Here is a 12589-nt window from a genome sequence, read left to right as displayed (position 1 = left end):
TTTAATTGCATTTTTAATAATAAATAATATTAGATATACCGGTATATTTAAATATAACAATTAAATAATGAGAGTTAAAAAATATGTTGCATACCTACAAATTTTAAGATTTTTTTTTTTAGTTAAAAAATAACTATATTAGTTAAAATATTACATTATATAAACAAATCACAATTAAACAAAACATAAAAACCAACAGCATCATTTTTATCTGAATAAAAACCTATAAAGTATTCAATTTATCCATCCATCCATCCATCTTTTTCTGCTTATCAAAAGTCGTGTCGCGGGGGCAGCAGCCCAAGCAAAGAAGCCCAGGCTTCCCTCTCCCTAGCTACTTCGTCCAGCTCTCGCGCCCAAATATTCTTTTTTTTGTAAAATACAAAATTGACTAAATGTAGAGATATATGCTTTTTATTGTGCAGCGATGACATAGAAAATAATATTGTAATAAATAATTGATTTCCGGTCACACATTTTTTATTTAATTTTTTTAAATCCGAAAATAAACCAGCACTTACTTTTGTTTATGTCTTGGATAGAAATACAAAATGAAATGTGACGATACATGTCTTAAATGTGTGTCATTATGTTAACATCATTAACATAATACATTTCCACTGTTCAATCACCAAATGTTTAGAGGGTTTTTGTTGTTTTTATTCATCTGAAAAACAACTTAAAATAATTTGTCCTGATGTTTTGGAAAAAATTACCAAATTTAGAAAATGCGGAAACATGTGCTTTTTATTGGGCACTAATGTCATAATTTATATTAATTAGTACATATATTTTGATGTCAAATCTCTATTTTTAATAGTAGCAGCATTAAAAAATCAGAAAATTGAGGGACATTTTGATGGGCCTGCTATCTGTGCTCTGGACCTCTAGCTGGGGGTCGCCGGAAGCCGCCGTGCTTTGAAGATGGTGCCGAGTGTCCGAATCTGTGAGTTTTAGGTGTAACTGTACAAAAAGAGCTATAGAGCTAGCCTAAAACGTTAACATGCATACATTAAAATGCTAACATTTAGCATGTGTGCTAACGACGGCATGCTAACATGTCTCACATTTCAAGTAACACAGCTGTAAGGTGTATGGCTGCAGAAATAGAGAAAAAAAAGTGTAAAATTAGATGAAACATTTAGCAAGCTTAAGTTAACTTGCTTGCATGCTAACGTTAGCACACTGACAGTTAACAGCGGTCACATACCAAGGTATATGACTAGGTTAAACGGTTTCAAAATTAGCTCAAAAAGCTAGCACTTTAATGTTAGCATGCTAGCATGCTAAGATCCATCTATCAATCCATTTTCTACTGCTTGTCCCTCTAATCTTGTCTTTTTGAGTAATCGTCCAATAAAATGAATGTACCCACTCAATTGTGACATTTTTTTTTAAATTCGTGAATAGCGTTGCCATGGTAACACTAAATGTTCCCAATTTAGAGTGCACACATCGGCACGAACGAGACCTTTCCTACGGTATAACATATGTGGGGGCTCGCTGGCCAGTTCGTCTCGTACTATTATAGAATAAGATAGAAGAACTATAATAAGAAAACTGTGAAGTATGAGCAATAATAATATGGGCTGCTTGCATTGCAGCAGGCCCATAATTATGTTTTGGATACAATAAAAACCTAAAAAAAACCTCACAAAATGTAATATGAACATAAAATAATAATTTGTACGACAAAGTGACAATATATGATACATTCTGAACATTATAGCGTTAATTTGAGAAAATATACGCCACTTGCGCGATCTCGCAGTAAAAGTGTGGACAAGGACTTACTCTTCAGAAAGTCGGGGTCCAGAGTCTCCCCCTCCTGGACATGAGATGACAGCACCTTGTAGACGTCTGAGTGTTCCCCCCGGGGCAGGAAGTTCAACAGGTTCTGATCCACCAGATCCGACTGAAACGCGTGGCTGTGTCTTTTGAAAGCTGCTGCAAAAAACTTTCATTTCTAAAAGGGACTCACAGGAAGGTGCTCCAGCAGCGACGTGACGCTCTCAGAGGCGTATATGATGTTCCCGTCCGTCGTGATCGCCAGGAAGAACCCGTCCAAGGCCTGAGAGAGAGAACGCCAGCAGATGATCAAGTTTAGTCACGAGCTTAACGGCATCTACGAAAACCGAACCTCTAACATCAGCAGAGTAAACTCCTCGTTGCTAAGAAACGCAGGCTTCCAATCCTGCCGGATCTCCGTCGACTCGGACTGGGCGGCGACTTCTGATGACGGCGAAGATGTCAAAGATGAGTTGTGAGTAGAGATGTCCGATAATATCGGACTGCTGATATTATCGGCCGATAAGTGCTTTAAAATGTAATATCGGAAATTATCGGTATCGGTTTCAAAAAGTAAAATAAATGACTTTTTAAAACGCCGCTGTGTACACGGACATATCTACGGCTTTTCACACACACAAGTGAATGCAAGGCATACTTGGTCAACAGCCATACAGGTCACACTGAAGGTTGCCGTGTAAACAACTTTAACCCTGTTACAAATATGCGCCACACTGTGAACCCACACCAAACAAGAATGACAAACACATTTCGGGAGAACATCCGCACCGTAACACAACATAAACACAACAGAACAAATACCCAGAACCCCTTGCAGCACTAACTCTTCCGGGACGCTACAATATACACCCCCCGCTCCCCCCCCCCACCTCAACCCCGCCCCCTTCAACCTCCTCATGCTCTCTCAGGGAGAGCATGTCCCAAATTCTAAGCTGCTGTTATGAGGCATGTTAAAAAAAATAATGCACTTTGTGACTTCAATAATAAATATGGCAGTGCCATGTAGGCATTTTTTTCCATAAATTGATTTTTTTTGGAAAACCTTGTTACATTGTTTAATGCATCCAGCGGGGCATCACAATAAAATTAGGCATAATAATGTGTTAATTCCACGACTGTATATATATCGGTATCGGTTGATATCGGAATCGGTAATTAAGAGTTGGACCAAATCGGGATATCGGCAAAAAAGCCATTATCGGACATCTCTAGTTGTGAGCAAGCAACAGCTCGGCAGCATCGCTCTACCTTTGTGTTTTTGCAGGAAGTCGATGCTCTCCTGCAAAATAGTGGACTTGTCCACCTTGCGCGTGTTGCCTGGCAACATGGTGCCCAGCTCATTGATGAGGATGTTGAAGTGATCTCGGCGCTTCTTCTCGGACTTGTTGCGTGACACACTGCACGACGCAAACATGTCATCTTCGTAAAAAAATTCAAAATACAACCAAATAAATACTTTTCTCACCGTTTTGCTTTGTCCTTGTCATCTTTGTCCATTAACCCAAAAATGCTGTTGTCATCCCTGCAAGACAAAAAAAAATATCCACCAAAATGGTGTTTATTGATGATAAAATTCAATTTCGCACTTTTACAGATACCATGTCTGCAAGCAAGTACAGTACAGATCACCAAAAGGCATAGGTACTATAGATCGAGGGTGTCCAATTTTTTTGACTGGGGGGCCGCATTGGAATTAAAAAATATATATATTATAATAATAATGACATTTGTTTATGGTCCCTTTTATGTAGAAAAGTATCGAAATACATTTTGGTACCGGTACCAAAATGTTGGTATCAGGACAACACTACAAGCATCCCATGGCGTAACGAATACCACAATGAACCCTGTAAGATCCCACCAAAATATCTGGTTTTTTTTTTATTTAAACTTTTATTAGTAGATTGCTTAGTACAGTACATATTCCGTACAATTGACCCCTAAATGGTAACACCCGAATAAGTTTTTCAACTTGTTAAGGTCGGGGTCCACGTTAATCAATTCATGGTCATTAGCTTATAGCTCGAGATCGACATAACTTTGCCTTTCCAACCATGGGAAGGAAGAGAGTGAGTGTGAATGACAGTACGGAAACAATGGAAATTCATTGAATTAACGAAAGAAATCATCAAAAACATGACAGAGTGTGTCGCCAACTGCTGACGAAGAATGAGTCTAACGCCAGCCAAGAATGTTAAAATGATATCTAAACAATGAACATTTATCCATGAAAATATGATGCTATGCTGATGATGTGTTTGGCAGTTGGAAGGAAATACAACAGAAGTCCACTCTCCAAGGTAAATGCTGTACATTTAGAGGTGGGAATCTTTGGGCACCGAACAATTCCATTTGATTCCGATTCTTTGGGGGACGATTCGATTCAGAATCGGTTCAACACGATTCTTGTAATATATAATTTTGTATATACTGTAAATTATAATAAAACCTTTTCAAAACAGGTTACAGGTTACAAAGGCTCCTCTTGGCTGCTGACGCATGAGTCCTATGTTAGCCTGGATTAAATTAAAAGTTAAAGTAAATAAAAAATGTAAACATGTATATTAAAAAATATATATATTTACAAAAACCACAGACTTTTAATCAACCTAAAAAAAATAATTGAGCAACCCCAACTCCAACCCAATACTTAGGATAGTCATTTATAAAGCAATTGTGAAAACATACAAATAAATTAAAAAAAATATAAAAAAAATTTATTAAAAAAATTTAGAAATAAAAATAAATTAATTAATAAAAATAAAGAAAAATAAATACAATAATAAAGAAAAAATTAAAATCTAAAATTTATAAAAGCAACAGTATTAATATCAATAATGTTATTTGTTTTACTCCAAAAATTGATTCCTTAAAAAAAAAATTCAAAAAGCAAAAAATAAGATTTTTATTTGTTTGTTTTTTGCATTTTTTAAATCAATTCTCAAAAATTATGAATTGATTTAGAATCAAAAGAAATTTAAATGCGAATTGGGTTTTTTAGCCCCCCCAAATTGCATTACTTCACAAAACTACTGTATCGTATTGTTTTTATACAATATTTCTTTTTAAAGGCATGTCGCATGTTAAAATTGTGCTGTTTTTAGGGGGAGAGCACCAATTAAATGGATTTTCATTCATTTCAATGGAAGACATTGATTTGAGATATACATGTTTTGAGTTAAGGGCTCCATTACAGAACCAATTAAACTCGTAAGTTGAGGTACTACTGTACAGTTTCCTTTCAGTTTGACTCACTGATCGATGCTGGAGGTCATTTTGATCCTGTTGAGGGTTACCATGGCAGGAAGGGGTCTTTCAATCGTGAGCAAGGCATTTGGGATTCAACCTTTGAGATGGAAAAATCAGAAAAAATGGACGATAAATTAGGCAGATCCATGACTGAACAAGTTACTGTACATCGTCTAACCTGAGGGACGGTCCAGCCGGCCCGGTGAGGGGATGGCGAGGGAAAGGCGGACGCTGCGAGGAGCGGCGTCCTGGATCAGAGCATGGATGACTGGCGTGGGAACCGGACACATGGCAGCGACGCCGGAATCTACCAGATTGGAGAAGCATTCGTCATGACACGTCCCAACCCGAAACAATGACATCACGTTTCCCCGAGGGGATGCCAATGTGTTGTACTCAATCTAACATGTTCAAAAGTTTTGGAAGTACACTACAGTGTTTCCCATACATTAATTTATGTGTTGTGGATCGCCATTGATACATTTGGACAGCTACAGAAAAATTTGGCACATTTCTTGCGACTGAAAAATATTTCAAACTGACTGATTTCCTGTGTTTGTCCCATTGGCTAAATATATTATTACTCTCCTTGTGCAGGTGGGCCGGCCCACAATAGACTGACCAATTAAAAAGAGGAAGCCCGCTGGGTCTTAAGCCTAAATATTTGACCCATTTATTTTGTGAACCACTTACAGTCTGTACCTGTGTGGTCGCCAGAAAATCCGCTGGTTGTTACTCTTCTCATACCCACTTCACAAAGTGATTTTGATGCCCTGTTAAAAGGTCCCCTATTTCGCAAAAGTGTCTTACTTAGACAAACTTTATTGATCCACAAGGGAAATTGTTCCAAACAGTAGCTCAGTTACAAAGGATGGAAAGGATAAAGCACACCAGGGCACAAAAAGAGGGCAAAAACAAAAGGTATAAAGTAGACAAAAAATGAACCTTAGTAGTCATATAAAATATAACATATATGTAATATTTACATATTATATATGCAGTATATAATAATAATAATAATAGATTTTATTTGTAAAAAGCATTGAGTAAACAATCTCAAAGTGCTACAGTGTATTAAAAAAATTAAAATAAAAAGATAATAAAAAATAAATGAAAATAAAAACTAGAACAGCCAAATAGCTATAACTAGTATGCATATATCTAAAAAAATATAGTAATATATACTGTATATATTTTTATATAATTTATACAATATATAACAAATCCCAATTACCATGTACAATATTACAGTATATGTAACAGCTGCAGAAAAAAAAGGGCAGCATAAGATAGAGTAGATCCAGCAGAAAATATATAATATAAACAAAGAGAGGTAGCTATCATAGAAGCGGTCAGGCAACAGACAAAGATCATCTATTGCTGTATGGCGAGTGATTACACAGCTGGATGGAGTGCGGAATGAAGGAGTTCTTGAATCGCACAGTGTGGGAACGAAGCTAAAAGAGCCTGTTGGAGTATGAACTCCACTGTCCCTCAATTGTGGGCAGGATTGTCCATGATGGCGAGCAGTTTGTCCAGTGTCCTCCTGTCCCTCACTGACACAAACACCTCCAACTGCGCGCCAATAGTTTGGCCGGATTTCCGGATGAGTTTGTCAATCCTGTTTAAGTCCCTTTTGCTGGTGCTGCTCCCCCAACAAAACGCTGCAAAGTACAGGGCACTGGCCACAACAGATCTCCAACAGCTTGCTGAACACATTAAAAGACCTAAGCTTCCTCAGGAAAAAGAGTCTGCTCATGCCCTTCTTGTATGCAGCTTTGCTGTTGTCTTTCCAGTCCAGTCTGCTGTTCAAGTGGACTCCCATGTTTTACAATAATGTGTGTTCCAAGAGCCTGAGCACCCAACAAGAAAACCATGTATTACCTCTTTTCTTCCACTTTGGAAAGCAGAGGTGCTCAAACAGAGGACAGCTTTGCAAAACACCAGGCTTTGCTACACATCTTTAAAAGCAGCCTGGAACTCTCCCAACTATTCATCAGTCAGTTGAAGACGTGGGAGGCAGAGCTGTCAGCTTGATAATTTAGTTTTTCTTGAGCGTATAAATAAAGTACTATCTATGTATCTATAGGCTAACCTCGCATGATGTTGCTGTTAAAATGTGAGTGTGATGTTAGGACTGTAGCTAAGATTGCTACGTTAGAGTTGCTAACGTTTGTGTCCCCCTTGTCCCACTCCCTAATTTCCATTGTTGTATGCGATATATGTTGGAAAAGTGGATAAATGTGCGTCCCAAAGTCAACCTGCCTTGGCCTCACCATAGACAGTGATTTTAAACTTGACAAACAAGTCAATGGCGTTTTAAAATCATGTTTTTATCATCTTACGTCTTTTAGCAAAGGTAGAACCGTTTTTATCTTTTAACCTTTTTGAACAAGCCGTGCTTGCTTTTATTTCAAGTGGCCTGGACTACTGTGTGGAGGGAAAGTGCGATCAGCGCGCCCGCAGGAGCAAAAGTCACCGCCGTTGTCCATGGTACTGAGGACGAGCACCAGCGGGCAGGGGCTGGGCATGTGCTGACGGCGAGACACAGCTGGGAGGTGATTAGATTTCACAGGTGGTACGTGTTGATCTAATCATCTGTTGTCTTTAACATTAAGCGCCCGGAAGCAGAGCAGGAGAGAGGATTGGGAGTGACGGCAACGTCACGACATGCCGAAAAACATCCTGTTTAAAAACATTAAAACTTTGTTAAACCTGCACGCTTGACTCTTGTGCCGTGTCTACAGTGGAGCTGCTAGGAAGCGACTTCCACATACTGCAATGCACTTTATGCTGGCATTAGCCAAAAAGCTCTACCCCGCTTGCAGCTAGTCCAGAACGTGGCAGCACGACTTTTAACAGGGGCCAGGAAACACGAGCATATAACCCCAATTCTTGAAACTTTGCACTGGCTCCGTGTTCATTTTAGAATTGATTTTAAAATCTTGCTGTTTGCTTTTAAAGCTTTGCATGGACTGACACCTCATTATATCTCGGACCTCTTCCAAATTTACACTCCTGCGCGCGCTCTGAGGTCCGAGAGCCAGCTCCAGCTCGTGGTGCCCAAGACAAGACTTAAAACCAGGAGAGACAGGGCCTTCTCTGAGGTCGGCCCTAAGCTCTGGAACACTCTGCCCCTCCATGTTCAAACTGCTCCCACAGTGTAGTGTTTTAAGTCTCGTCTTAAAGGCCTACTGAAACCCAATACTACCGACCACGCAGTCTGATAGTTTATATATCAATGATGAAATCTTAACATTGCAACACATGCCAATACGGCCGGGTTAACTTATAAAGTGCAATTTTAAATTTCTCGGGAAATATCCGGCTGGAAACGTCTCGGTATGATGACGTTTGCGCGTGACGTCACGGATTGAGCGGAAGTATTGGGACACCATTGTGTCCCAATACAAACAGCTCTGTTTTCATCGCAAAATTCCACAGTATTCTGGACATTTGTGTTGGTGAATCTTTTGCAATTTGTTTAATGGACAATGAAGACAGCAAAGAAGAAAGCTGTAGGTGGGATCGGTGTATTAGCGGCTGGCTACAGCAACACAACCAGGAGGACTTTGAGTTGGATAGCAGACGCGCTACCGTGAGTACAGCTTTCTTCCAAACATTTGATCGCTTGCCCGTCCGTGCGTGCCGCTATGTGCATGTCACGTACGTAACTTTGGGGAAATATATGTGCTGTATGAACTTTGCGGAAGTGAACGGTACTTTGGGCTGTGGGATTGAGTGTGTTGTGCGGGTGTTTTGAGTTGTATTGGTGGGTTATATGGACGGGAGGGGGGAGGTGTTTTTTATGCGCGATTAATTTGTGGCATATTAAATATAAGCCTGGTTGTGTTGTGGCTAATAGAGTATATATATGTCTTGTGTTTATTTACTGTTTTAGTCATTCCCAGCTGAATATCAGGTCCCACCCGCCTCTCACAGCATCTTCCCTATCTGAATCGCTTCCACTGCCCTCTAATCCTTCACTCTCACTTTCCTCATCCACAAATCTTTCATCCTCGCTCAAATTAATGGGGTAATTGTCGCTTTCTCGATCCGAATCGCTCACGCTGCTGGCGTCCATGATTGAAAACAATGTGCAGATGTGAGGAGCTCTTCAACCTGTGACGTCACGCTACTTCCAGTACAGGCAAGGCTTTTTTTTTTATCAGCGACCAAAAGTTGCGAACTTTATCGTCGATGTTCTCTACTAAATCCTTTCAGCATGAATATGGCAATATCGCGAAATGATCAAGTATGACACATAGAATGGATCTGCTATCCCCGTTTAAATAAGAAAATGTCATTTCAGTAGGCCTTTAAGACCCACTTTTATTCTCTGGCTTTTAACACTACCTGAGTTGTGTGGTCCTTTGTGTTTTTAAATTTTGATTTATATTTTTTGTTTTAATTGTTTGTTTTAAAATCGTTTTTAATCATATTTATTTCTATATTGTTTTTATATTGGTTTTATATTTTTGTTTTTATTCAGTCATTGGTGGAGCTAAGGATAATATTTGAATATTGTTTTTAATATTGTTGTGCAGCACTTTGGAAACATTTTTGTTGTTTAAATGTGCTATACAAATAAAGTGGATTGGATTAAAGTGAGCTTCTTGGAGCCCCACACTCTGTCGGAGACAGGCGTGGACAGTGTTGCCAGATGGGAAACATTCGCTAGGACCGCTGAGACTTTTTCAAAATTGTCGAAAAATACTAATATATTGGACTTTTAAAGAACTTAGACATACCACTTATGCCTAATATTCACCAAATGTCATGATGACTGGGCAACTTTAGGATATGGATGCAGTCATTCAACTATTCCCTGCATGTGACTCTTTCCACTTCTGACCCAAACAAGATTCTTTTTGATCTGACTTTGTGCATAAAAGAGCACCAATTTACAAGCAATTTGTGCAACCAGAAGCTGCAGAGTGAGCGTTTTGTAACCAGGAGAGCAGAGGTTGTGTAACTGTGATGTCAGCTGTGCCTCACTGACCTGCTGGCCCAATGACCTACTTTCCTCCTCCTCTTCCTAACTTAATCACCGCTCCACGGGCAACACGGCACCCGCTCCGACCAGCAACGCCACCCACACCGCCCTGACAACTTGAAGCCCTCGGACACCTAACCGCCTCGCACAGGAAGTCCCCATCAGCACAGGCGGGTCCGGTGAAGGCTTTCCCCTGCTTGGCAACTGTGGCACGGACTGAGCCAAACTGAGACGATCGCTACACAGCACGCCCAAGACGTAGGCCAGCTAATCTCTGAGTCACCGCGAGGTGGATCCGCCGCAGCTCTTGCCACGCCTGAAGCTGGCACTGGCGCCAACCCCACGGTGCAAAAATAGACCAGAGTTCCTCCTCAGCGGCAGCAAGTGTTCCCTGGAAGTGATGCCAATGAGGATGGAAACACAGTGCAACATTATCAGGAAGCAGCCAATCATAAAGAAGCACTTTATGGTCTGTTTATTAGATTGTTAGCAACTTCCTGGTTCGAGTATCATTTTTCATTTGGGTGACTATCCAAACATCATTTTACCTCAGTATCTGTAGAGGTTGCCCTCTAGTGGGTTCTTCGGACCTCCACGCACTGCCAGGAGAGCCCAGAATCCAGGGTATAACACTGTTTTATTTTCATAAATAGCAAGGCTTTTGCTTTCCAGCAAAATGTATTTTTCTGAGTTTGTGTCTCTCTCTCTCTCTCTCTCTGTCTGGCTCCCACTCCAACTCCAACTACGTGTCTCATCCCGGCTTCTGCTAATAAAGGCGACAGGTGATTAGATAACAAGGCCCACCTGGGCCATCTACTCACCGGTCCTGGCACACCCCGTTCCGCGGCAGGCCCGCAGGCCACGCCTCCCTGCACAGTTTCGTACGGCCAAATATGTTACGTGGGGCGGTGGTTGTCCCGCAACCTGAGGGTCCTTGGTTCGAATCCTGCCCCCTCCACCACAGTCACAGCTGTTGTGTCTTTCGGCGACACACTTCACCAACTTTACCCCAAGGGTCAGTCACACAAGCATGCTATTCGGCCCCAAATTTTACTGTGCATTGTATGTGTCTTTAATTAACCTACATTCTTCTTCTTCGAACAAACTGGTTAATTTGCTCACGTGTCATTCTGCAGAGTCCCATGTGTTGGTGACCTCTGTTTTTTTCCGCCACCACTAAGCTAACAAATACAGCTGAGCTAATGCTTCTCATTATCATTCCATTCACTTTCACCGCCATGTTTCAGTGTTTCCCACACATTCATTTATTTGTGGCGGCCCGCAACGAAAGAATTACGTCCACCACAAATAGATTTAAAAAAAAAATGTTTTTAATTTTTTTAATTTATTTTATTTAATTTTTTTGTCCTGTCCAGCTTCTAAGGCAAATCATATAGTTGATGCAGATGCCCATATAGGCTGTTCAGATTTACTTTACAAAAGAGAAGTGTAGGATACTTCTCTTGTAGCCTTATTTGTATTTGACCACTACTGTTTGCTGTTTATTTGTTACTGACTGTGGCAGGACACCTCTGCCTCTGTTTCACTTTATGTTGCTGGTAAATAATATGGTTGTAGTAGTAGGCTAAAGTTAAATTTTTTAGTATGCACTAATTAAAGGGGCAGAGCTTTAAGAGACATTTTAGCTTTTATATGATATATTTTTTGTAAGAACCACAATTAATAAATATATTTCAGTGAATAACTTATTGTTCAAATCTGTATATAAATATGTACATAAAGTGTTGTAATTATATTGTAAAATGGATGAATGGATGGACGTTTAAAACAAAACTGTTATTATTAATTAGTAAGTATACATTTTTGAGCCTTTTTAGAGAAAATCATATCATTGTAGTAAATTGTGCAAATTAATCGATGACGTCATGGTGACCACGCCCATAGCCACGCCCATAGTCACGCCCCCACTGCCACAGGTATCTTGGCAGTTTATGGGAAACACTGTGTTTACAAACACTTCCCTCCTCGATGGCTGCACATCTGGGTACTAAACACTTTAATAATAATAATAATAATAATAGATTTTATTTGTAAAAAGCACTTTGCGTTGAGTAAACAACCTCAAAGTGCTACAGTGTATTATTAAAAAAATACAAATAAAAAGATAATAGAAAATAAATAAAAATAAAAACTAGAACAACCAAATAGCTAGAACTAGTATGCATATATCTAAAAAAAGGCTTTTTTAAAAAGAAGGGTTTTTAAGCCTTTTTTAAAAGCATCCACAGTCTGTGGTGCCCTCAGGTGGTCAGGGAGAGCGTTCCACAGACTGGGAGCGGCGTTTCCATCCACCGGCGTCAACCATGCATTAAATTGATCATTCAGGAGACACGAATCGTTGAACTTTTTACTTACCCATCTTATGCAAGTAAATTGGCTTTGCTGTGGGCTTTCGTTAAAGTTTTCTCCGCTGTTATTCTAACTAAGCTGTCAACACACCGGGCAGCAGTTAGTAGGATGTCGTCGTGGCTAGCTGTGGCTTGTGCAGCCCTTTGAGACACCTGTGATTAAGGG

General features: G+C 39.9%; 1 protein-coding gene across 9 annotated transcripts in view; it reads right to left on the bottom strand.

Moving 5' to 3' along the window:
- Positions 1-12589, bottom strand: part of clocka (clock circadian regulator a) — a 59484-nt gene that overhangs the window by 31205 nt on the left and 15690 nt on the right. For 7 of the 9 annotated variants that reach the window (XR_009824829.1, XM_062039528.1, XM_062039530.1 and 4 more), the window contains 7 exons: positions 5237-5365; positions 5065-5155; positions 3275-3331; positions 3058-3206; positions 2141-2232; positions 1982-2071; positions 1795-1915 (listed from right to left, as the gene is read on the bottom strand). Coding sequence is in view for 8 of the 9 variants with exons in the window: in XM_062039528.1 (XP_061895512.1) it covers positions 1795-1915; positions 1982-2071; positions 2141-2232; positions 3058-3206; positions 3275-3331; positions 5065-5108 (553 nt within the window). In the remaining variant the exon portion in view is untranslated. Of the gene's footprint in view, positions 1-1794; positions 1916-1981; positions 2072-2140; positions 2233-3057; positions 3207-3274; positions 3332-5064; positions 5156-5236; positions 5366-10602; positions 10780-12589 lie in introns of those variants that run through there. The other 2 variants (XM_062039532.1, XM_062039533.1) reach the window with 2 other exon arrangements.

Source organism: Entelurus aequoreus, linkage group LG27 (genome assembly GCF_033978785.1).
Source record: "Entelurus aequoreus isolate RoL-2023_Sb linkage group LG27, RoL_Eaeq_v1.1, whole genome shotgun sequence".
NCBI lineage: Eukaryota > Metazoa > Chordata > Actinopteri > Syngnathiformes > Syngnathidae > Entelurus > Entelurus aequoreus.
This window is presented reverse-complemented; position numbering and strand designations above follow the sequence as displayed.